Raw genomic sequence first — 22,579 nt, 5'->3', positions numbered from 1 at the left:
GGGGCTTCCCCACCAACAAACTAACACCCTCAAGTTTGGAACTTGACATAAGAAGTCCTTTTCAAAAAGATAAAATAACGAATAAACTTTAGAACTTCACAAAACAACCCTTAAACTTTTAAAATTGACATTTTTACCCCTTAAGTTCTAACCTTTTAAATTTACCCACGTATTTTCATTATTTAGCTTAAAACAAAAAAAAACTGTTTTCGGAAGTAATTATTTTTATGTAAGTGTCGGTGTAAATTCACATTTCATGCTTATTTTTATGTACATTTTCAAATGGTCTGCGTCTTGAAGTTTAAATGTACGTGTCGGTATATATTCATGTTTCAACATAATCGATATAACTTCACGTTTCATAGTTTTTTTTTTCGAAAAGAGTCTGGTTAAATATAATATGTTTTCATGCTTATTTTTGCATACGTTTTCGGGTAGTCTATGTTTTGACGTAAACAATGTTCGGAAACGAGTCGGGTCAAATATAATATGTTTTCCTTCAACGATATAAATTCGAGTTGTACGTTTTGACATCGCTAAGCCTTGATGCAAAGATAAGGGTGGTGTAGTAGTTAGGTGAAACGCTCACTAAACAAACCAACTCGGGTTTGATTCTGTTTTTTTAATAACAACAATGCTTTAGATCGAATAGGCCGAAACACACGTTTTCATGTGATTAACGCTTCACATAACGTGCCTCCAAGACGCTAACTTTAAACAATTAAGGCGTCACCGCCGCAACGCGCGGTCCATGACAACAATCTAGTAAGATATTATTATTCAATTAAATCACAAATTACATTTCAGCCCCTTTCTTCCTGTACAAGCTTCCCCTCAAGTCAGGCCACCACACTCCACCACTAAAAACCAACCATCAAGTGCACCGCCGATTCCAATATCACCTACACAAATGGAGATTGATCCACCAAACTCAACGCCTGAAGCTGAACAAACTGTAACAATCATCAAGGACGACGATCTCTTCAACGCCGCCGGTAACGGCGACGTTTCATACTTCAAATCCTTATCTCAGCCGCAGTTGCTCCGTTCTCTCACTCTCCGCAACGAAGATCGCCGATCGCTACTTCACGTTGCCGTTTCTTCACGCCACACAGAGGTTATTCTTCCTCTTACTTAATTTGTTTTACTTTTTCACTTTGTAGTTTGCTATTGACGATAACATTACATGAATATGTAGAAAATTGAATGAGTAATGCTGAATTTGAATTCTGAGGTGTTTAATTAGCAGCTGATCTGTAACATCTGTTTATTAGCTTCGTATTTGAATTTTTTAGGTTTAATTTGAATTATATCACTAATTAGGATTTTAGGACGAGTGTGGTGTAATATTTGAATTTATTCATATTTTTATGTAGATTAATGAAAGTGAAATTAGTGGATTGATTGAATGTATTCTAGGGTTTTGATGTTTGTTAGTTTTTTTTATACCAATAATCAATTAAAGAACCCGAACAGCAACCCGAATAAAGAACCCGAACTCGAGCAGGGGCCGGATCTGAATGGAGAAGGGGACGGAGAAGCATAAAATGGATAGGGCTGCATGAAGAGCTGCATGGATTGAGACATAGAGTTTGCGATAGATGTCTGAAGCTTGAAAGAGAGAGATGAAAGTTTGAATTTTTTAATTAGCTTCTATTTAAATTAGTGTTTATCATCTATTTCTTTAGTTGTTCAATTAGTTAAAACTCTTTTGTTCATTATCACTTAGTGGTCTAGTTGTTTAATACGTTGAAAGCTTTTTGATTACATAGAATTCTAGAGCCATTTGACTGCATTCGATTTTGCATAATTTGGTATTAGAGCCTAGCGTAATTCAAATGGCTACCTGTGGAGAAGATTATCTTCTTAACTGCAGATTTGCCGGCAAAGGCAGTGGTCAAGTTATGTTCAATTCACAATGTCGCAGAATTCGGGTAATTCAACGCTGGGAAAGAGGAGCATCCTGGTGACAGCGATGGTCGCAGGATTCACGAAACTAACCCAAGATCTGTCATCTGGGATGAGAATCATGGGAAGGAAGAGCACCCTGAAGGCGTCGACATTATCTATCATCATCCTCCTCCTCATTATGATGATTACGGGGACGAGTAGATGAACGAGGAAGACTACATGTGGGTCGTGAAGGCCTTGAATGGTGTTGTCATTCAAGAGGGCAAACCGTTTAAGGGAATTTAGAAGAAGCACAAAACGGCTAGGGCTGCATGGATATAGTTTGCGTTCGAGTTTGAAGTTTGAAGGATAGAGTTTAAAGTTTGAATTTTTCAATTAGCTTATATTTAAATTAGTGTTTATTATTTATTTCTTTATTTAAAGACGTTGAAACTCTTTTGTTTTGAGGAGGTTTTTAATTTTGATATTAAATTCTTTCAGAATCTATCTTTAGGTTTTGAAAGCTTTTTAATTACATAGAATTCTAGGGCCATTTGACTGCATTCGTTTCTGCATCTTTTTTAGCTGTATTTTTTAGCGGTTGTTGATGAAGAGGTTAAACTTTAATTAAAGGTGCCGAATGCTGTGAAGGCAGTTGTTTTAATCATTGTGTAACATTAGTTTTGTTGAATCAGGTGGTGAAGATGCTTTCAGGTTTTGATCAATCGGTTAGTGGGATTAACAGTGCTGATGAAGAAGGTTGGGCCCCACTGCATTCTGCTGCAAGCAGTGGAAATGTCGAGATTGTCAAGATTTTGCTGGACAGAGGTTGGATTGCTTATTTACCCCGACTTATGTAATTAAGATTTTTGGTTTCTAACTGTAGTAAAAAGTAAATAAAAGAATAAGATTTTGATTAACAGGGGCAGATGTAAATTTGAAAAATGACGGTGGCAGAACCGCTCTTCACTACGCTGCCAGCAAGGGTTGGGTGAAAGTAGCTGAAATTTTGCTTTCTAATGGAGCAAAGATTAATGCAAAGGACAAGGCATGTAACTTCATCTTTGGATATTTCCATTTTGGACTTCAAACTATAATATTTTATATTCTCATCGGTTGCTTATTTGTTGATGCTCACGCTATATAGGTTGGTTGCACACCGTTGCACCGTGCAGCAAGTACTGGGAACTCGGAATTGTGTGAACTTTTGATTGAGGAAGGTGCGGATATAGATGCTGTTGATAGAGCAGGACAAACTCCCATTATGACTGCAGTGATATGCCATAACAAAGATGTACATACATAACTTATTCAGTATATTTGTGTGCATTTATACTTTTAACATAAAAATCAGATAGTTTGAATAATGTTTTGAATCTTTTGTGTCTGTTTGGTGACACTGATACAGGTAGCTCTTCTACTGATCAGGCATGGTGCAGATGTTGATGTAGAAGATAAGGAAGGATACACTGTTCTTGGTAGAGCATCTGATGAGTTCAGACCGATACTCATAGATGCTGCGAAGGCCATGCTTGAAGGATGAAAGATTTTACAACAAAAGCCATTGCTATTTTGTGTTTTTACTCCTGATTTTGGTGATTAGAAGCTTGATTCAATTGTTTGTTTTTAGGGTTATAAACTTTTTCAAAAAGGAATTTTTATCTATTAACTTATGGTTAACGTTAAGTAAATATCTATATAATTACAACTAGTGGGATTTCCTGCGTTCTGTGATGGGAATTCAGTCAGCATTGATTTGGTTTGTCATGGTACTGGTCCTTGTAAAATCTTACAATACCGAAAGATTAAAAACAATTATGTATTAAGTTTTTTCTAAAGCTAATGAACGTAAATTGCTAGAGCAAAACCAAATTAGTAAAAAAGGTTATTATATTTAGTGTATGGAGGTAAAGATGAAAATTAAAAAGTAATAAAAAATGGGTCGTATTATTTGTACACCTGAACCTTTAAATTGCCACCTTTAATACGGGTCGTATTGCTTTTCAATTTCCAATAAAGATTGATGTGTCAGATTTTGTCTATTTGACTGGACCTAACGCCCCTCTTTTCTTAGTGTCTGTCACCGATTACTCCTCTCTTTCAAGTTTCAAGTGAGCTGAAAACCATAAAAAACAAGCGTTAGGGGTTTAAACAAGATTCATCGGACATATGATTAGGGGTGTAAACGAGGTAAACCGCTCATGATCTAGTTGAGATCGACTCGATAAAACCTTAAATTGAGTTGAGTTAAAACGAGCTTGCGCATAAAAATAATATTATTTAATAAATGAGCTCAAGCATCACTTACCGAGCTTACCTCTGAGCCTAAACGAGTCTATTATTTATATAGTCTTTTACTATATTAAACTTATATATTTTTTATAACTAAGTATTAAATTATAAATTACCCAAAAAGTAAATTAAACATTTTGAAAGTATATTAATAAAAGATAAACAAATAAAACTCGAGCTTGAAAATTTACTTAACAGTTTTTATAAATTGCTTGGCTCGTTACAACAAATACTCCAAATTGAAAAACAATAAAAACAAAGGAAAAGAAAACAATAAAAAGAAAAGTAAAACCGATGGAGATGATTCTGACAGATTACATGAATAGCACAAGAAGACAAACAAGAGTTCTGTACTACACTACACCACCGAATGCAGAATCACACCAATTTCACCCCTACTACTTTTACCCAAAATCATTGTCGTCATCTTTCTCCATCAACCTCGTATAACTCCATTCATTCTCATCAAGGTATCTCTGTCTTTATTCATCTACCTTCACTTTCTACTACAACACGTTTAATTCACGTACCACTACTTCCATAACCTTTTAATCTATTATGTTATTTTGTATATGAATATATGATGCAAGCTTACCAAGATAATCATATCTTTCAATTTCACTTCAAGTAGTTTAATCAGAATATAATTATGTTTCCCTTTGTTGGTTAACTTTTGAAAGCTACCATGGATGCTGTTGTGACTCTGGACCAAGTTCCTCGATGGAGTCATGTAGATCTAAGATGTTCGTATCAAACCGAAGACCCGAGATTACATTTTCGAGACCCGTTAACTGTATATTCTGAGGCTGAGAGGAGTGGGAATGGTATGGTCTCTAGATTTCCAGTTGATCATGAAATAAACTCCAAGATTTATTTGTGGAGAGGAACCCCTTGGAATCTGGAAGTTGATGCTGTTGTCAACTCCACAAACGAGGTGAGCGGTTATCGATTAATTCTTACTGGCATATAGGATGATAAGAGTGTTCAAGATAGTAACACAACACCATGTGATTTTATGTTTAGAAGTTGCAGTTTTATTGATTTGTATTCGAAACAAGATTGATTTAGGAAGTGGTTATGCTTACGGGTTTGGCTTATGTTGTCAAAATCTTATTACAGAACATGGATAAAGCACACTGCAGCCCTGGTTTGCATGCTGCAGCTGGGCCTGGTCTTGCTGAAGAATGCGCGACGATGGTAACAATCCGGATAATCAAGTTCTTGGTGAGAAATCTTGAAAAAATACCGCGATGACATGGTGTAACATTTGACTGTCACAGGATGGCTGCAGAACAGGGATTGCGATAGTAACTAATGCATATGATTTACCTGCCAGGTAGGCATTAGTGTGTTAATTGTTTGCTTTTCACTTTTAGCTTACAATATTGTTGGCCATAACAAATGATATGTTATGGTTTTGAACTTTTGATGTAGGAAGATCATACATACTGTCGGCCCCAAATACGCTGTAAAATATCATACTGCTGCAGAAAATGCTTTGAGTCACTGCTACCGTTCTTGTCTAGAACTTCTCGTTGAGAACGGACTTAAAAGGTTCTTTTTCATACCTATAGGCTACATCAGTTATTAACTCTGTCCTTACTTAAAAATGTGGCTTAATTATTATTTATTATCCCCTCAAATTTATAAACACAGCATTGCCATCGGCTGTATATACACTGAAGCAAAACATTATCCACGGGAACCAGCCGCTCATGTAGCAATAAGTAAGAAAACCCGTACAATTCCCTTGTTTTTTATTTATTTTTCTTTTTTCTTTTTTAATTTTAGTTCTTGTTTCCATCAGGAACCATCCGTCGGTTTCTTGAGAAACAAAAGGATAAAATCACAGGCTTAGTTTTCTGCATAAATACAGAAAATGATACCGATATATATAAGAGGTAAAGCTGGTTGATATGTCTTTTTTCACTACTTTTGATTTAATATGGTTAACATTCTCTTAAACAGTATGTCTTACGCATGTAGATTGCTTCCGCTTTACTTTCCCCGTGACAAACACGAGGAAAAAATTGCGATTACAAAGCTTCCTGCTGATGTTGGTGATGAAAATGGCGAAACGATTATAGATGAAAGAAAAATAAGAATAAAACCATTACCCAACATGAAAAAGACCGTTTCAAAACCTCCGCAAGCCTCAGTAGACGTTCCCGCCAGTGATCGTAGATTGGTTAGACGGTTGGTTACCTGAAAAACTCACTTTAGTTGACATAATTTTAGCTGAATTACATTCAAGATTGTGAAATATGTGCAAATTGAGCAGGAACTCTTCATATTTGGATTCATATCTTGATCCAGCTTTCATGTCTCTAATCAAGGATCCAGATCAGCGACATAAGGAACGTTTAAAGAAAACTTCTCAAGCACAAAACGGGTTTAATTTCGCTAAACTTCTAGGCTTTGGTGATGTCGGTGGGCCCCCACTTTCAGCTGCTGAAGAATACTCACTACATTCTAGTCACCTTGCCAAAGCTAACTCTCTTAATCTTTCTGAAATAGCAGAAATGAAAATTGTGTAAGTAACTATTAAATAAAAACCTCATGTAAATATGTATATATAATATACTATATACTCAAAAAATACATAAATAGTATTTCATTTTCGAAAGTTTATGTTTATAACGATAGAAATGCAGGTACCGAGGAGGAGTAGATAACGACGGTCGTCCAGTCATGGTTGTAGTTGGTGCACATTTTCTTCTTCGATGTCTAGATCTTGAGAAATTTGTACTTTACGTAATAAAGGTAATAAATCAATTAACCAGATATGTCCTATAGCCGACACATAAAAATTTGCAACTATTATTTGTGCATAAAATGTGTTTTACATCTTGAACGTTGATCTACAGGAGTTTGAACCCTTGATCCAGAAGTCATATACAATTGTTTACCTCCACTCTGCTGCATCATTACAAGTGTTAGTATGCATTACTTTTTATTCTTCTTTCTTTATATACACGTAGAGTCGGTGCACAACATGTTAATATTAGACTTTATTAACTTTTCAAATCGTCAGAAACTATCTTTATTGTGAAAATGATGTATTACAGGCGACCAGATCTCGGATGGATGAGGAAATTACAACAAATACTTGGTAGGAAAAGCCAGCATAATCTTCATGTAAGTGATATTAATAAATTTTTCTTTATTGCTTGTATGGTTTGCCCTGCCGTTGCGGTTTTTAAGGAAACTGAAGTTATGTTTTGAATATTATTAAAAAATGCAGGCTATCTATGTCCTGCACCCAACCTTTGGACTAAAGGCTGCAGTATTCGCAATGCAACTTTTAGTAGATGGAACGGTATTCACATATATTCTTGACTTTAACTATCGCTTCATTTATTTTTAAAATATCTCACTGTTTTAGATTAATATCCGCTTACAGGTGTGGAAAAAGGTTATATATGTTGATCGGCTTCTTCATCTCTTCAGATACGTTCCTCGTGAGCAGCTAACCATCCCGGACTTTGTTTTCCAGTTAATTCTTTAACTTTTCCTATTACCCAACTTGAACTTAACTTATGTGGTTATCGAACCAGATTCTTAATTGGGTTATTGGTATTTGCTATTTAGGCATGACCTAGAGGTGAATGGAGGGAAGGGGATGGTCGTGGATCCAAGAAGAAAGTATGCGTATCAACGACCCTAGTTGAAGTTTGTAATGCGTTCGTTTCTAGTTTTTTGGTCATTTGTTGTTTAGTACTTAGCGGTTGTGATTGTAAATCTGTTTATCGTAAATCTGTTTAGCAGTTAGTATGTTTAGTGCTACATTGATCTCTCTCAAAAAAATATGTTACAAGACTAACTAACCACCGACGAGGCTAACGGTTCGCTTCTCTATCTCACTATAAAGTTCTGGACGACGTATCTTATCATATGTTTTGTCAACTCGATTGGCATAATTCCTATTCCTCGAATGAGCCCTATAATCTAGTTAGTTTCCAAGAACCTTGGACAACACTTCCCGAACCAAATTTGTCAACTTGATCATAGTATGAATCACAAAGAAACCATGAGACATCTGTTTCAAATAATATAAACTCATGAGAACCAACAACTCATCACTTTGCACAAAGATCAGGTTATCCGGACAGCAACAGAATTCGCAGCAGCACATCTTTGCCGTCGAGGTCGTCTGGTCGTCTTTCCCCACCCTGTTAAGCTTCTTTCATCCAATCCCAACACCTCAACACTATTAGCCCGCTTAGACAGCGGTGACAGTTTCAGCGGTGTTGGTGGTGATATAGCGGCGTCCGGAGTTTCCTCCACCGCCTTCACCTTCCGCCTACCCTGGCCCCCATGTCGCTTCCCGTTCCTCCTTGTTGATCCTAAATTCCAAGAATGACCCGTGGCTTTCATCAATCCTCCAAATATTTGAAGATCTTCGGTTATCTCATGCCTGGATAAAGAAGTGATGCCCGGAAGGATATCCCTTTGGAAATCCCTGCGGGGTCTACCTCTCCTCCCTTGCCCTCTGCGGGGTCTACAATTTGTTAAATCGGGGCCCACTTCATCTGGTTCCTCGAATTCAGGAACCAATGGTGTTGGCATGTAATCTTCTTCTTTAGTCTCGTCTAGTTCTAAAGTCAACATCTCGTATTCGTCGATTTCACGGGTGTCAGAAGCTACGTCTTTGTCACAAGAATTGATCACATCAACAAACCATAAAAGTGGATCATCGTTGTTGTCGTCGTTGTCATTGTCATTGTCGTCATCGGCTGCTTGAGTAGATATTGCAACGATTGCTTCGGCTGCAATCTTTTCAAGCTCTTTGCTCTCAAGATGATCCGGTTTTAGTTCGGTTTCCTTGTGTTCATCTTCTTCGTCAATCTCCGAAACAGCAGGTGCTTCTAAATCTATCTCCATTGTTTTCTTTTTTAAGCTTTTAAAAGACTCCGTTACTAACAAATCATCATCCTCGGTCACACACGAATTCAAGTCAAAATGATTCTTGATTTCCGCATCTTTCTTGACATCACTCTGTTTGTCCATATCATCATCATCATCATCCCAAGCCACATTGATGTCAATTCCTCTGTGCTCGATCGATGCAGAGGTCAAACCACCAGACGAATCATCGTTTTTCGAAGTACAAAAGTTTCCAAAAATCGGAAATACTAATAACTTTTTATCAGTACCCAAAGAATCATCTTTCTTCTTTGCCACATCACCAACCGGTTTAGCTTTAAACCATGGCGGCACTGTTTGGTCACAGTTTCTTGAATTATCGTTCTCATTAGAACAATTCTGAACGGAATTTAAATCCGTATCTTTGGTAGTACCCGTTAAATCAACAAAGCTTGGGCCTTTGCAGTTCCGATAATCAAAGCCAACCGAATGCAATCTACCGAACGGTTCTTTTGACCCAGATGATGACCCGTTATATAACCCGTCGCCATTTCTATGCCACTTGTCTCTGCAAACCTCATGGCTCTTATGAGATGATATAAAAGGCGAGTGTGTTTGAAACATGGTTAACTTGTGAGTCAAGCTATCATTTGACTTTCCCCAAGGTGGACCCCATGAATTCGCTATATCGTTGGTACTAGTAAACGGGTATCTAGGAGGGTTAAAGAGCAAGGGGATTTGATTAAAATGGGAATTATCGTGACCTTTTGAAGAAATTTCTGAATAGATTCCTCGATGTTGAACTTCTTTACCATGCAAATGTTGAGATGTGTGGTTCATATTGCTTCTAACATTCCCTGTATGAAATAAAGGCATGCAGTTTAGCGAATATATTAAGAAATTAAACGTTTTAGAGGTGCCGAATGAGCGTGCCATATAACGGGTCAAACGGGTAATTCTCATAGGTGGTCGAAACGGGTTGGGTCAGGTTAGGTCAACCCACAAAGACAAAATATTAAATTTTAAATAAAGCGATTTATGATGTTCTATTCATTTCAATACTCTTCAGATGACTTTCAACACATTTGACCCATTTACTTTTTAGTTAAATTGTTTCGTTAAAAACCCAATTGATCCATTTCATTTTTAGTTAAACTATTTCGTTAAAAACCCAAATGACCCGTTTGAGACAACATGTAACCCAGAATGACCCATTACTCATAAAAGGGCCAAAATTGCCAACTTTACAGTAGATGATCCTTCGATTTACGTTTACTCAATTCGAAAATCGGGATCTTTAGTTTAACTTTTTTTTCGCATCTAATAGTTTTACCTCGTTTTTTAATGTGTTGCAATTATGTAAATGTGGACACCTATGAAATGGCAAAAGACACATAATACCCAAAAATTAAATACTTTGAAACAATAAAAATTACCTGCTTCACGCGGACAAGAAAAAAACCGATCACTTCCATTATTTTTACCCTCAAATGGTAAATTACTGAATCCTGCTGGTTTAGCAGCCGGACCAAGAAAGTCAACATCCTGACCATTAACGGGTTCATTAAGATCTGCCAGCCCGTTAGATGCAGTATTTTTGTCACCATCGTTCTTCCCCCCATCATCAAGAAAAGATTTACCTCCATTTTTAGTTACAAACCCATTTTCAGAAATCTGGTTATCTGCAATATGTTCAGCTTCTTCTGGCTCAATGTACTCATGGGCCGGAAGTTGAAGATCAAATAATCGTTTCCGAACTTTCGAAGGTCTACAATCCACAGCCTCGCAATCCTTTGAACCGTTCCCGTTTGAGCAGCTTAACGGCGAATTACTTATTTCTGCTCCAAAAATGGTTGGTATAGACGTAGAGTTACCCAATGGGAAGTTAGGATTCTGCCACCTGTGAGCATCTTCATACGGTTTTTGAGACGGCATGAGGTTTGAAGAAGATGATGTGTCGATAGAAACATGATATTTATGAAGCTCCTTTCGTTTAACCTCTTCCATTATGTCTCTTTGTCGTTTATAAAGACGGTGGAGTTCATGAACCTGGTATGACAAACACAAAATCAATAAGGGGACGTTTCGCATTCTGTTTTGGAGGAAATAAGGTAAGAAAAAAGTGTAAAAGATACCTGGTCCTTGAAGATGGCCTCGTGTTGAAGCATTTTTTGTTTTAGTTCATCTTTATCTTGACCTAAATACGCATCCGTGACGGTTCTTGGAGTAAAACCATCGTAATAATGGCCGTTCGTCAAGGCGTTAAAGAGATGCCAGCTGCTATTATTGGAATCTTCATTGGCATTTCTCATGGAGTAATATCCTGGAATCGGGTTCTTATAGTGTATTTCTGTCCCCATTCCTGTTAATTGGTAAAATAAATATTCAAAATATAAAAACGAACGGAAAACGCAAAGTATGATAGTCGAATACGACATGTAGTTATACCCCTCACATGCTACTCAACAATTGTCAACAATATACATAAAAAGTCAAACAAATTACACAATCCCTCATCAAGAACAACAAAAAGCTTGTGTTAGGTACCAAATGTTCATATTATAGGCAGGGATGGAACCAGGCTATAAGTAATATAAAGTGTTACTTCAAATCTCAGATTTAATTCATGGCAAAATAAATATAATCTATGACTAGACAACACACAATTTAGCATATCAAGAACCCTAAAAAAGCTTCCCCATTGGCAGTTCATATTGATTGAGAATCTAAATAACTAAATAAGATAATTATACCACAAATCAAAAGATCCCATATAGAATTATTGTTTTTGGTCAACTAGAGCTACAAATAATGCTTAATGCTTATCTCAGTTATGTAAATTCCACTAAATAAAATAAAGTTATAAAAAAACAAAAAATCAAGAAACTTTTTAGAACTTAAGAACCCTAACATATTAATCCCCTGTGACATAATTTCTACTTTCAGTAAATTCAACCCAAGTACTTTCCAATCAAAATATTACATTAATAAATTAATAAACTAAGTAATTTTTATAACTAAATAAAATAATTAACATTTTTTTACCCTAAATTAATTATTTTTAATTCTGAAGATTAAAGCAAACAGTAAACTGACCCCAAAGCCTCCAAGAATCAAAAAGGTGAGAACTTGCAAGTAAATTTTTAAATTTACCTTAGACCCACATCATCATAATCCTTGTTGTTGATGAAACTGAAATAATAAATAGAATTATTAAAGCATTAACATATGAAGCAGATAAATCTTGAAACTGAAGCAAATTACAAAAATAGCAAAAAGAAATAGACAGGACAGGACAGGACTGGTGATGTACCAAGTGTTAATTGATAGTAATAATAATGGTGAGCAACACCATTGAAGGAGCTTTGATAATCAGTTCATGGATATGAGAAAAACAATGAAGATTTTCGATCTGCTGGGCCAGTCGTCTCTCTCTCCCTTTGGGAAGAAAGAAGGGGTTTTTAGAGAGAGAGAGAGAGAGAGAGAAAAGGAGTTTTTAGAGAGAGAAAGTTTAGTTTTTTGTTAGGAGAGAGAGATCCCAGATAAGAAATCTTCACACAAAGAAACGACCTTCTAAGAACAGTGACATGAATTTTGTCAACATCCGGTCTATTTTTATTCTCTTTATCTTTCTCTCTCTGTATATTAATTAATATTTAAATTTTAAATATGTTTGTGTGTATACATATGGATTAGATTCGATACAAATAAGTTTTAACGTACTAAACATAGAAAAGAGATTAAATGAGGAAAAAATAGACGATGGCAGTAGTGTAATTCTTTAGCTCTCGTACGTTAGTGACAAAATAATGTAATTGCATTCATCTGTGTAGTTGATTTTGGTTTTATGCTTTCAAACTTGGTTTTTTAATGGTTCGGATGTTTGTGAAGAAAGACGAAGCAAAAGAATAAGCGGCTGTAAAATCTACCATTGTATTGATTATGGTAGTTATTAAGTTATTACTCTAATATAAAAATAATTATTCTAGTTTATGGTAATTACACTACAATATAATTACGCTATTTACTTAAATTAAGTACCCTAGTTTAAAAACAATTACAATGCATATAATTAAGCTAGTTAATTGAGTAATTACTCTAGGTATAAAAATAATTATTCTAGTTTAAAATAGTTACACTTAATTACACGAGAAGTCTATCATACCCTTCACCATATAATCCTGATACTAATCTTGATTATATTCGTAATAATCTTGATCCCATCCACTTTCCCAAGTATGCACACTTCCATCCTCATAATCATAGCCTGTCATTGAGGAGCTCTCGGTTATTGGTAGTTGGGTGACGGATTAAAGGATTGGTCGTTACCAATTTTCTAAAATTGTTGTTGTGGTTGTGGTTGACGTTATTGTTATGGAATTGTTGGAATAGGTGAAGATTTTTCCAAAAACCTGGTACTCATACACTAACCTGCAAAGACTAACACACCCAGTGTAATACTAAACGAAATTAAAAAAAAATTGTTTTTTAGATTTTTAGAAAACAACTGACACTAAGCATATTAATTCCCCAGCAACGGCGCCATTTTAATCGGCATCAAAAGATCAATCAAAATTAAGTTAAAAAGATTGTTCTTTTCACCTTTACTAGCAAGGAGAAGTATGGTGTCAAATCAACCAACAGGAATCAATGGGAAGTTTCAAAAGCTAAATAATTTATTGAGTAAATAAATCGTCCATGAGGTTTAGGTATGTTTGTCATTTTCATTCAAAATAATTTTTTGTACCATATTGTCTATCACTTTTGGAGTTTTTTGCCATTTTCATTCTAACTTCTGACTTTTTTTTTTGCCAAAATCGTCCCTGAGATTTGGGATTTTTTATCACTTTCATCCAAATGTTTGATAGAAAAAATAAAGCAAATTAGATGTTTGGATGAAAATGACAAAAAATCCCAAAAGTGAAGGACTACATTATACAAAAAAAAAATATTTTGTATGAAAATGACAAACATGCCCAAACCTCGGGGACGATTTTGGCAATTTACTCTAATTTATTAAACTAAATATTTAAAATTAAACTTGAGATTTGGTTGATTTGATTAATCGTCAGAAAACTTAGTAGTTTCATCTAGCCTGAAATCACATAGACATGATTGCGTTGGTTTATTCGAACACGTTACTAAAATTTCTTTTTATGGTTTTTAATCGATGTAAATTATGTGTTGGTATCCTTTTGATCATATCACGACTTTATTTTTTGGGTTTTATTTTTCCGTTATGATACAAAGTGCATGTGATACCATTATTGTAATCAGTGGCGGATCTTGCCCGTTGAACGTGTCGGGCCGAAAGACACGGGCACTAAAAAACCCCGGGCAAGCCCGGGCCAAACATAGTATATATAAAAAATTTCGATCGAAATGCGGAAAATTAGCACTACGGCCGAAAAACTTGCCCGGTCGTGGCCCTGGCACAGCCCGTCTAAGAACCGCCCCTGATTGTAATAGACGAATCGATACCAACCGAGTTTATACCACAAACACAGGAAAATTTCACTAGTTTATATTTTATTAATAGTAGTAATAGATATAAAATTAGTGGTAGTCATTTCAAAGATTTCAAATACATATTTCATGAGTTGTTTAACTATTACAAGAAAATTAAATTTAACTGTGTGTTCTTATTTTCATGAACCAGAAATATTTAAAAGGAAAAAAACGCATGTGACTGAGACTCGCAGAGTTGTTGCTTAAGTTCCTATCACCGTTTGCCGTCCCTTTCTTTTTCTATATCTTTTACTTAAAAGAAGCTTATTTTATTAATTAAAAAGTAGTATACACTATCAATTTATTTGCAACTTGAATTAAGGGAATATAATATTGTTATCCTATACCAAAATGTTTTTTTTTTCTAATGTGTGTTAGTGTTATAGAGGTTTTTGATATATTTAACTTTCTGGAAGTCTTTAACGCTATTACAGGAGTGTTATAGAGGTTTTTTATATATTTAACCTTCTGGAAGTCTTTAACGCTATTACAGGAGTGTTATAGAGGTTTTTGATATATTTAACCTTCTGTAAGTCTTTAACGCTACTACAGGAGTGTTAAATTTTTAGGGTTCGGTTTTGATGACCTATACATTCGTATTCATTCTATGAAAAAAACTCATTGACAAATTGATAAAAAAGCATGTCGAAACTAAAATTTCAAATTTTATAAACAATATATTTTTAAGGTTGTAAAGGAAAAAAAACGATTTGTTCAAAATTCTAACGCAAATAATAATAAGCATGTTGTCACATCGGTAAATTCAGAGTTTTGTAAAATATCATATTTTGAAAGTTACAAGACCAAAATGCTCAAACTTGCATCAACACATGTTCGGTTCGTTTGTTTTTTTTACTGATTTACAAAAATTTAAGTTAAATAATAAAATGTTTTTGTTAGAGAGTAAAAAGGAAAAATGACTTTAAGAAATTAATAACTGTTTATCGCAACCGAAATAGAAAACCTGAAATATAGAACCGTATTAACGAACATTTAAAAAATAATAAGAAAAGAGTTTTAGTTAGAAAAAAACAGGTTAAATGAGAAACGAATTTAAGTTAGCTTAAAGAAGGTTTAAAATTTTTTGTAGTTGTTGTTTAGTTAATTAGTTTTATCAGAGTTAAAACGAAAAAAAAAAAAGGTTAAAACTAGGTAGTGAGTTAAAATGAAAAAAAAAAAAAAAAAAGTTAAACCCAGGTAGTGGGGATTTGAACTACGCCATCCGGTCTTCGGGCGTTTGTACGAAATGGCAAGACCACTGAATCGGGCTCCTGGTTTATAAATTGATGCGACATATTTGAAGTATATATACAAATACTGATGGTCGGTACTATTCATACCGACCACCACGATTAATAGGTATATGATGTATTAAATGATCTTAAAGACAAATAACCGGCATATTCCAACTTTCACAATATATTGTTTTTACGTCACCTTATTAAACTTATATCACTCTTATCGTTATTATTGTTGTGCTTGTGGTCGTCGTCATTGGTTATCTAGTAAAACAACCACCTCTTAGTCAGGGGCGAAGGTTTATTGGTGCCCGGGGGTGTACCCGCCCACCCCAATATTTTGGTTAGAAGTGTATAGGTTTCGGTTTCGGTTTTCGTCCGGAAATTTTAAAAATTATATAGGATCGTCTCCCCCCAATTATTTTTCCTAAATATTTATACAATATATAAATTAAAGTAAAGTTTGTTACCACTTTGTATATAGGTGATAAGTAGTTTTGTAAATATATTTTAACTCTTATTTGTTTAACCCTAGGTTACCCACCACACAATAAACTTAATCACGAATTTTTATGTCTAAGAACGGTCCTTTGAATGAATGAATTTTTTTTAGTTTTATTTGGAACTATTATTATTTGACTTGACCCGAATCGATAGCCGACCTGATATGAAACATAACGATAGGAAAAAAAAATTGGGTCCCATCACTTTACGCCCACTCGAAACTTTTGATCAAGCTCCGCCACTGCTCTTAGTCATTCGCCGCTTGTATTTCTCCTATCAACAAATAACACGCTAAAATCATAAGGATGGAAAAAATTAATTTACTCTTAATATTAAAAACTTAAGGCATAATAAAATTTCATTTATAATGGCCTAAAGATGATCCCGACAATTCAATGCGGAGAAATCATATATGGTCATAAATAAGTAAGTTACAAGAATAGTTGATGGTTTGTTAAATGTCTACGTGTTTTAATATCTACAAAGCAATAGGAGTCTTGTAAACTTAAACTACATCTTTTATGATATGCCATATGATAAAGTCATTTTAATAAATGTCTACGTGGTCCATTGATAAATCCAAAACATTTAAACACCTTGATAGGGGGAGGTCTTGGGTTCAAGTCTCACAGACGATAGCAATAAAAGAAATTTGACATTAAAAAAAAATATTATACGGTGCTAGATTCGTGAAACTTTTTTTTATTAGTGTTATTTTTTAACGGTGCTAGACGCATGAAACTTTTTTTATTAGTGTCATTGTTTAAAATGTTTAATTGGTAGTACTCGATTGTCGGATACATCGTATACAGATACCACACAGAAAACGAGTATCAGATACTTTGTAACATATTATTCAATATATAGAATTTGCGTATGATGTTATTCAATATATACAATTTGCGTATGATGTTAGGAATAGTAACCGCACCTGCCATCCACGGGTTGCACCATCCACATTTAGGGCACCCACACATGCCTCTAGTTATTACCATCAATCACCACTGCTCTTCTCCCGACGTCAGCTACCAATACCGATAACCACCGTCCGCCGCTCTGCCCCAAATCGACATCGGCGACACAACCACCGCCAAATCAAAAGGTCGTAGCTTTATATACTTCGTTAACCACAACCAAAGCCATGGTTTCGTCTGAGATTTGGGCTCCAACAGGTACGCTTCAAAAAACTAGGTTTCCAATTTCAGTTTTTCTAACTTTGAGTGTTCATAAGGAAGAATTGTTGTAAGAAGTTTTGAATAATCGAGTTTTTTTCCTGGAATTGGAGCTTCGGATGGTTTCGTGCAAAAATCCTATGATGTTATTCTGATCTTGCTTTGGGTTAACAGGTATATGGGTGGGTCGGGTTCTAAGTATTCAAATCGGTTTGAATCAATGCAAACAAGTCTTGATAAAAATCGTTTTAACTGTCGCTATAATTATTAGTCGTGTAATAGGCAATGCTAGCCGATTCGATCGGCACCAAAATGGAGATGCTTTGTTTTTTCTACCTCTAGACCCTTGTCACTGGAACCAAAAGTTTTTGTAAATGAGTAATGTGATCTTTGGTTATATCTATTTATAAACATTAACAATTGCTGTAAGAGAATAGCGAGACCCGCCAATGATATATAAAAAAACAAATATAGATTATCTCCTATCAATTAATGCAATGCTGACCAGGATGACCAACAATGATGACATAATGGATAACCATGGCATTGTGCAAGTTAAGAAAGCAAGCAAGCCTTTCAGAAGCAAGAAGTGTAGGTATATCCACCCTTTGGAGTTCTTGCACAAGATTTACATATCTGTGAGGCAGTTCCAACATTTTAATAGTTTAAAATGAGAAATTGTTAGTTAGAGATTATACCTTTGGAATTCCTTGCTGTTGTTGGTACCCAAATAATCTAGATGGCAGCCATCTTTAGATGCATAGGACTCAAGCCCTGACATTGTTTTGCCAAGTTTGTTGGCTAATTAAAGAGGTAGATTTTGGCTCGAGGTCGTTGTAGAACTCCGAAAGCAGTGTGCTCTGTTAAAGATCAATAAGATGCATCTTTGTGTTTAACATCATTTTTAGTGTTGATATGAATTACTAAGTGGTGATTTTTTATAATTTATTTCAGTTTGTGGAGAATCGAGGCAAATGCTGATGAACTAAAAAGACTAATGCAATACTTTTTGCCATTGCATGTGATCAACCTTCAACACTTGATCGGTTGAGCACCTTCTGGCTTCGGCAACTTAGACGATTAGAGGTATGCCTTTCATTTCCTCTATTTGGATGAACTTTATGCTTTTACTTTGACATTTTGTATAAAAGGAGTTATCCTATCGACTTACACATATAGTACACTAATGACTATCCATGGTTAGCCTGTGACAAAAATCCTTTGTATCTTGTATTACTTGATGAATCTTTTTGGTTGTGTACTACTAAAAGAGAACTTCCATGAACAATGAATATACCCAATTATTTAATAAATTAATAATGATATTTTATATTACGATATATGTACACCTTTAGATTTTAGCCATAGTTAACTAAGTATAGTGCATTTCTTGGGCCATGAGCAGGAGTATGCTTCACCTATAGCAAGTACTCAAATCCATAGTCAAAATGGTTAGGTTGTATAGTTGTTTATGTGTAACTCCATGGTATATATTTACTAATAACTTATTTTAATTTTGCCTACTACTAAACTAACATCTACAACTCAAAAACAGATGCATAAAAAATGTTTCTGTTACGGGTTTTGTTATTTTCAATTGACACACTTGTCCCACACTCTCCTCATTATTTAAAGAGTAAACTTCTGTTTTGCTCCCTGTGGTTTGGTCACTTTAATGGTTTTGTCCCAAACCTTTAAAAACGGACATTTTACTCCTTGGTCTATGAAGCTTATCTCTATTTCACTCCCCGCCCCTAACGACATCCAATTCAACTGTTAAATCCTGGTCACATGCCCCTCACATGAGGGGCATTTTAGTCTTTTCCCACTTAAACTTATTAATTTTCACACTTTCTCACTGTTCCTCTCCATTCTCACTGTTCCTGTTATCATTATCATCAAAAATTTCTAGAATGGAGATTACAAAATCATCCTTTATGACCCCACCTCGATTACGATCATCACCACCAACACTCTCCTTGACTTCCCTTTGACTTCTCAGTTCTCTAGTATTCCTGGATCCCAACAATATAAGATCCAATATTTTTCTCCTAACAACATAAACAGGATTCACATAAACAAGAAAATCTTTACAATACGTTTATAAAAACACCATTTGTGTACAACCTTTTTGTAGATATGTAAAAGATTCCAGGATGCTTTTGAATAAGCTCACAAAAATTAACCGGAATACCACAATGTTTCTTAAAATGCGCTAATCTTTCAATTTCAACCATCTTCTAAACTATTAAGCTTAAAAGCTCATTAAGAATCCCAATCGCTCGTTTTTCAAACCGTTCAATCCTGCCACGACATGACGACCGACAACCACCTTGCAACAGCCCCACCCGACCACCATTACCACCTCCACCTAACCGCCACCATCTTGCACCACCCCACACATTCCGGTGGCCTCCCCAACTACTCGAAAATCCTTTAAAATCATATCTAAAACAAGATTTCAATGAACTCCACCGTCACCATCATGATCTGAAAGTCATCGGAGCTAGAGTTCTTGGCTCAAAAACCTAGGCGCCGTCACTGTCTGAACGTAGAAATAGGAGTTCGAAATTGGGGGATTTTGAAATTTGAGGGTTTTGATGATACAATTTGGGGGTGTTGATGGTGATGGCGGCATATGTGATGGGTGGTGGCGGTCTGAGAAGGTAGAGAGAGGGAGATAAGTGTCTGAATGAACGGGGAAGAAGATGGAATGGGCTTTTAGGGTTTTAAATGTAATTCATTAATATGGGTTGGGAAAAGACATAATTGCCCATATCAGGTGTTTTGCACGTGACAGGCTTAACGGTTAAAATGGACGACGTTTAGGGTGGGGAGTAAAATCATGAATGGCTTCATAGATCAGGGAGTAAAATGTCCGTTTTTAAAGGTTTGGGGCAAAACCGTTAAAGTGACCAAACCATAGGGAGCAAAACGGAAGTTTACTCTTATTTAAAAGTCTCTTAGTATTCATTTGTTCGATCAATAGGTTACGAATAATGTAGCTATGTCAATACCAAATTATGTGTGGAAGTGTATGTCCCAGATGGTCATTATTCTTTGCGAATGAGTCATAATCTAGGAACTTTGCTAACATTCATTACAACAAGGTTAAACAGTCATCCACAAAGCATCAATAGCCTTCTACATCGAAGGCTGCCCATGCTACTGCACAGTACACACTTTATCGGGAATGTCCTAGAAGAATATATCAGACAAAGAGGTGTTGCTCATGTGGTACTAATCAAAACCTACCAAATTCCAAGTTCATGTAAGATTAGAAATTAATTTGCTTCACTAAATGTGAATATATAATTTGCAGGTTTTGGATGGAACCTTTTTATTGATTCTCAAATATGTTCATCCACGGGTTACCTTTTTGTTTTAAGTTAACTATTGTAATTTGTAACTAACATTATCAACCTAATTGAAATAAAATACCCCGCCACACCGCGGCGGGTCAACATCTAGTTATACATAATACATATAGACATGTGCCGTTATCATATGAGACCAATTAGTGCCACACAGGTCGATTAGTGAAAAAGGTAGATTTTGAGTGTTCAAATACCTTTAAATAAAGAGATTTGTTATAAATATATTTAATATTAATGTGGTTATCAACACCTAAAATAGATTAGGCTTGTTCCACAAGTTTTCCTCTATTATATATAGTCTCTTGTATCTCTTGTAATAGATACCTCAATCAATAAGATTAATCTCTTTCTCCATATTGTTCTTTATATTCCTTTTGCTATGAGGCTAGTTTCACAACACGTTATCAGCACGAGCTGATCAACCCATCAGTTTGTTCAAAAAAAAAAAAGCCAACCGATGGAAGTCGTTATCGAGAACCTGGAAAACCGATGCCACCTTTGTGCAATCTGGAATCTGAGGATAACCAGACAAAGTGAAATCCCATTGAGCATTTGACTTTACAGAGGTAATTTCCTTCACTTTCCTTTTGATTTCGTAAGATTTAATAGGCGATTTGAAACATGGGAATGGAGGTGATTTTAATAGCGTTATAAAACCTTTTTAATCTGAATACCTTATTCGTATAAAACTATTTTCCTTTAAAAAATCAAATACGTGACGTAAATATAATAGAAAATTGAATTTATGAAAAAACAATCCGTTATTCTTGTTTCATGAGAATCCTTATACGATTTTAAATCAAAATTTCTGATTGTTGTTTTATAATGGAACCCAAATCAGTTTTGATAATTTTTATGTTTTTATCTTTCCACTAAATTTTTCAGTGTGTTCGAAAAAAACAGAAATTAAAAAAAAATAATTGATATGAATAAAAGGATTTTAAAATGATGAAAAGACGGCATATTTTTTTGTTATGCATAGCGAGGAAAGAAATAGATAAACGCGATTACGAATTGTTAAGGTTTAATCGGAACGGTCCGGTTGAATGTGAATTGTTAGTCCATGAATAAACCCTCCAGTTGTAGCGATCTGGCGGTTGGCCAGTTAGGTGATTGGATCTGTAAGTGTATATATTTCTTTTAATTATTTTTCCCTTGCTTCTTTTCCCTGAGTCACCCATTACACTTATGCCTAAACCCACAATTAGTATTTTACTTCCCGAAGCCATTATGTGATGTGTTTTAATAAGTTGTTTTGTAAAAACAATTTTCAAAACACTTGGATCATTAGTCAAGAACAAATGGATATCGAAGACAAAGTGATCTCAAAGACTTTTATAATCAATATTCCGCCGTAATGCGTGAATGACGTTAACTCGTTATATACAACAACTAAAAGGCTATGTTTTGTTAATATTGTTATTGTCATAATATTAAGTTGATATGAGGCTTATTACTAAGTCACTTAAGGTGCATCATCTATTCATGAACCCAACGTTGTTTTATAATATGTGCGTACATTTATTGAATTGTGTAATATGAAAGCACCATGGAGTTTGATGGGGATATTGGTTTATGCTTTTGATTAAAGTAAGAAATATTTGTATTTAATTTATATACTTGTGATTGGTTACATACACTATGGTATGTTAACACATAAAGTATATATATTTGTTTATAAGTGTAGAAAAAATCTCACTTCCCAATGTTTACTATAACTCGTTTTATATGG

General features: G+C 35.0%; 3 protein-coding genes and 1 long non-coding RNA gene across 6 annotated transcripts; 3 read left to right on the top strand and 1 right to left on the bottom strand.

Moving 5' to 3' along the window:
* Nucleotides 1-825: 825 nt before the first annotated feature.
* Nucleotides 826-3,619, top strand: LOC110921539 (26S proteasome non-ATPase regulatory subunit 10). Its single transcript, XM_022165877.2, has 5 exons — nucleotides 826-1,117; nucleotides 2,586-2,718; nucleotides 2,814-2,938; nucleotides 3,038-3,184; nucleotides 3,299-3,619. Exons 1-5 carry the CDS (start codon nucleotides 911-913, stop codon nucleotides 3,431-3,433), a joined length of 747 nt encoding a protein of 248 aa, XP_022021569.1. The 5' UTR covers nucleotides 826-910; the 3' UTR covers nucleotides 3,434-3,619.
* Nucleotides 3,620-4,834: 1,215 nt separating this feature from the next.
* Nucleotides 4,835-8,029, top strand: LOC110926274 (protein GDAP2 homolog). The gene is made up of 14 exons (XM_022170029.2): nucleotides 4,835-5,116; nucleotides 5,302-5,379; nucleotides 5,463-5,518; nucleotides 5,617-5,736; nucleotides 5,839-5,909; nucleotides 5,990-6,083; nucleotides 6,169-6,378; nucleotides 6,464-6,715; nucleotides 6,837-6,945; nucleotides 7,050-7,117; nucleotides 7,251-7,320; nucleotides 7,427-7,501; nucleotides 7,586-7,677; nucleotides 7,774-8,029. The coding sequence occupies exons 1-14, from the start codon at nucleotides 4,868-4,870 to the stop codon at nucleotides 7,847-7,849; spliced, it is 1,620 nt and encodes a 539-aa protein (XP_022025721.2). The 5' UTR covers nucleotides 4,835-4,867; the 3' UTR covers nucleotides 7,850-8,029.
* Nucleotides 8,030-8,161: 132 nt separating this feature from the next.
* Nucleotides 8,162-12,580, bottom strand: LOC110926273. 2 transcript variants are annotated; one of them, XM_022170028.2, is made up of 5 exons: nucleotides 12,362-12,580; nucleotides 12,145-12,240; nucleotides 11,184-11,410; nucleotides 10,485-11,097; nucleotides 8,162-9,905 (listed from the first exon to the last, which is right to left on the bottom strand). In XM_022170028.2, the coding sequence occupies exons 3-5, from the start codon at nucleotides 11,406-11,408 to the stop codon at nucleotides 8,278-8,280; spliced, it is 2,466 nt and encodes an 821-aa protein (XP_022025720.1). In that variant the 5' UTR covers nucleotides 11,409-11,410; nucleotides 12,145-12,240; nucleotides 12,362-12,580; the 3' UTR covers nucleotides 8,162-8,277. The 2 variants fall into 2 exon arrangements, with proteins under 2 accessions (XP_022025720.1, XP_022025719.1); XM_022170027.2 differs by having other exon boundaries at nucleotides 12,202-12,240.
* A 4,639-nt stretch (nucleotides 12,581-17,219) lies between these two features.
* LOC118489246 lies at nucleotides 17,220-20,987 on the top strand. Of its 2 annotated transcripts, XR_004886892.1 has the most exons (5): nucleotides 17,220-17,470; nucleotides 17,979-18,065; nucleotides 18,425-18,556; nucleotides 20,590-20,707; nucleotides 20,793-20,987. It is a non-coding gene; the product is annotated as an uncharacterized LOC118489246 (long non-coding RNA). The 2 variants fall into 2 exon arrangements; XR_004886891.1 differs by having other exon boundaries at nucleotides 18,425-20,707.
* The last annotated feature ends 1,592 nt before the right edge of the window (nucleotides 20,988-22,579 follow it).

Source organism: Helianthus annuus, chromosome 17 (genome assembly GCF_002127325.2).
Source record: "Helianthus annuus cultivar XRQ/B chromosome 17, HanXRQr2.0-SUNRISE, whole genome shotgun sequence".
In the NCBI taxonomy this organism is placed as follows: domain Eukaryota; kingdom Viridiplantae; phylum Streptophyta; class Magnoliopsida; order Asterales; family Asteraceae; genus Helianthus; species Helianthus annuus.
This window is presented reverse-complemented; position numbering and strand designations above follow the sequence as displayed.

Excerpts from the sequence above, each read along its gene's own strand:
- LOC110921539 (XM_022165877.2), top strand. The coding sequence starts at position 911 with ATGGAGATTGATCCACCAAACTCAACGCCTGAAGCTGAACAAACTGTA. Across the intron at positions 1,118-2,585 it reads TTTCTTCACGCCACACAGAG|GTGGTGAAGATGCTTTCAGG; the intron begins GTTATTCTTCCT and ends TTGTTGAATCAG. Across the intron at positions 2,939-3,037 it reads AGATTAATGCAAAGGACAAG|GTTGGTTGCACACCGTTGCA; the intron begins GCATGTAACTTC and ends CACGCTATATAG.
- LOC110926274 (XM_022170029.2), top strand. The coding sequence starts at position 4,868 with ATGGATGCTGTTGTGACTCTGGACCAAGTTCCTCGATGGAGTCATGTA. Across the intron at positions 5,117-5,301 it reads TTGTCAACTCCACAAACGAG|AACATGGATAAAGCACACTG; the intron begins GTGAGCGGTTAT and ends ATCTTATTACAG. Across the intron at positions 7,118-7,250 it reads TCTGCTGCATCATTACAAGT|GCGACCAGATCTCGGATGGA; the intron begins GTTAGTATGCAT and ends GATGTATTACAG.
- LOC110926273 (XM_022170028.2), bottom strand. The coding sequence starts at position 11,408 with ATGGGGACAGAAATACACTATAAGAACCCGATTCCAGGATATTACTCC. Across the intron at positions 11,098-11,183 it reads AGGCCATCTTCAAGGACCAG|GTTCATGAACTCCACCGTCT; the intron begins GTATCTTTTACA and ends TTGTCATACCAG. Across the intron at positions 9,906-10,484 it reads TTCTTGTCCGCGTGAAGCAG|GGAATGTTAGAAGCAATATG; the intron begins GTAATTTTTATT and ends TATTTCATACAG.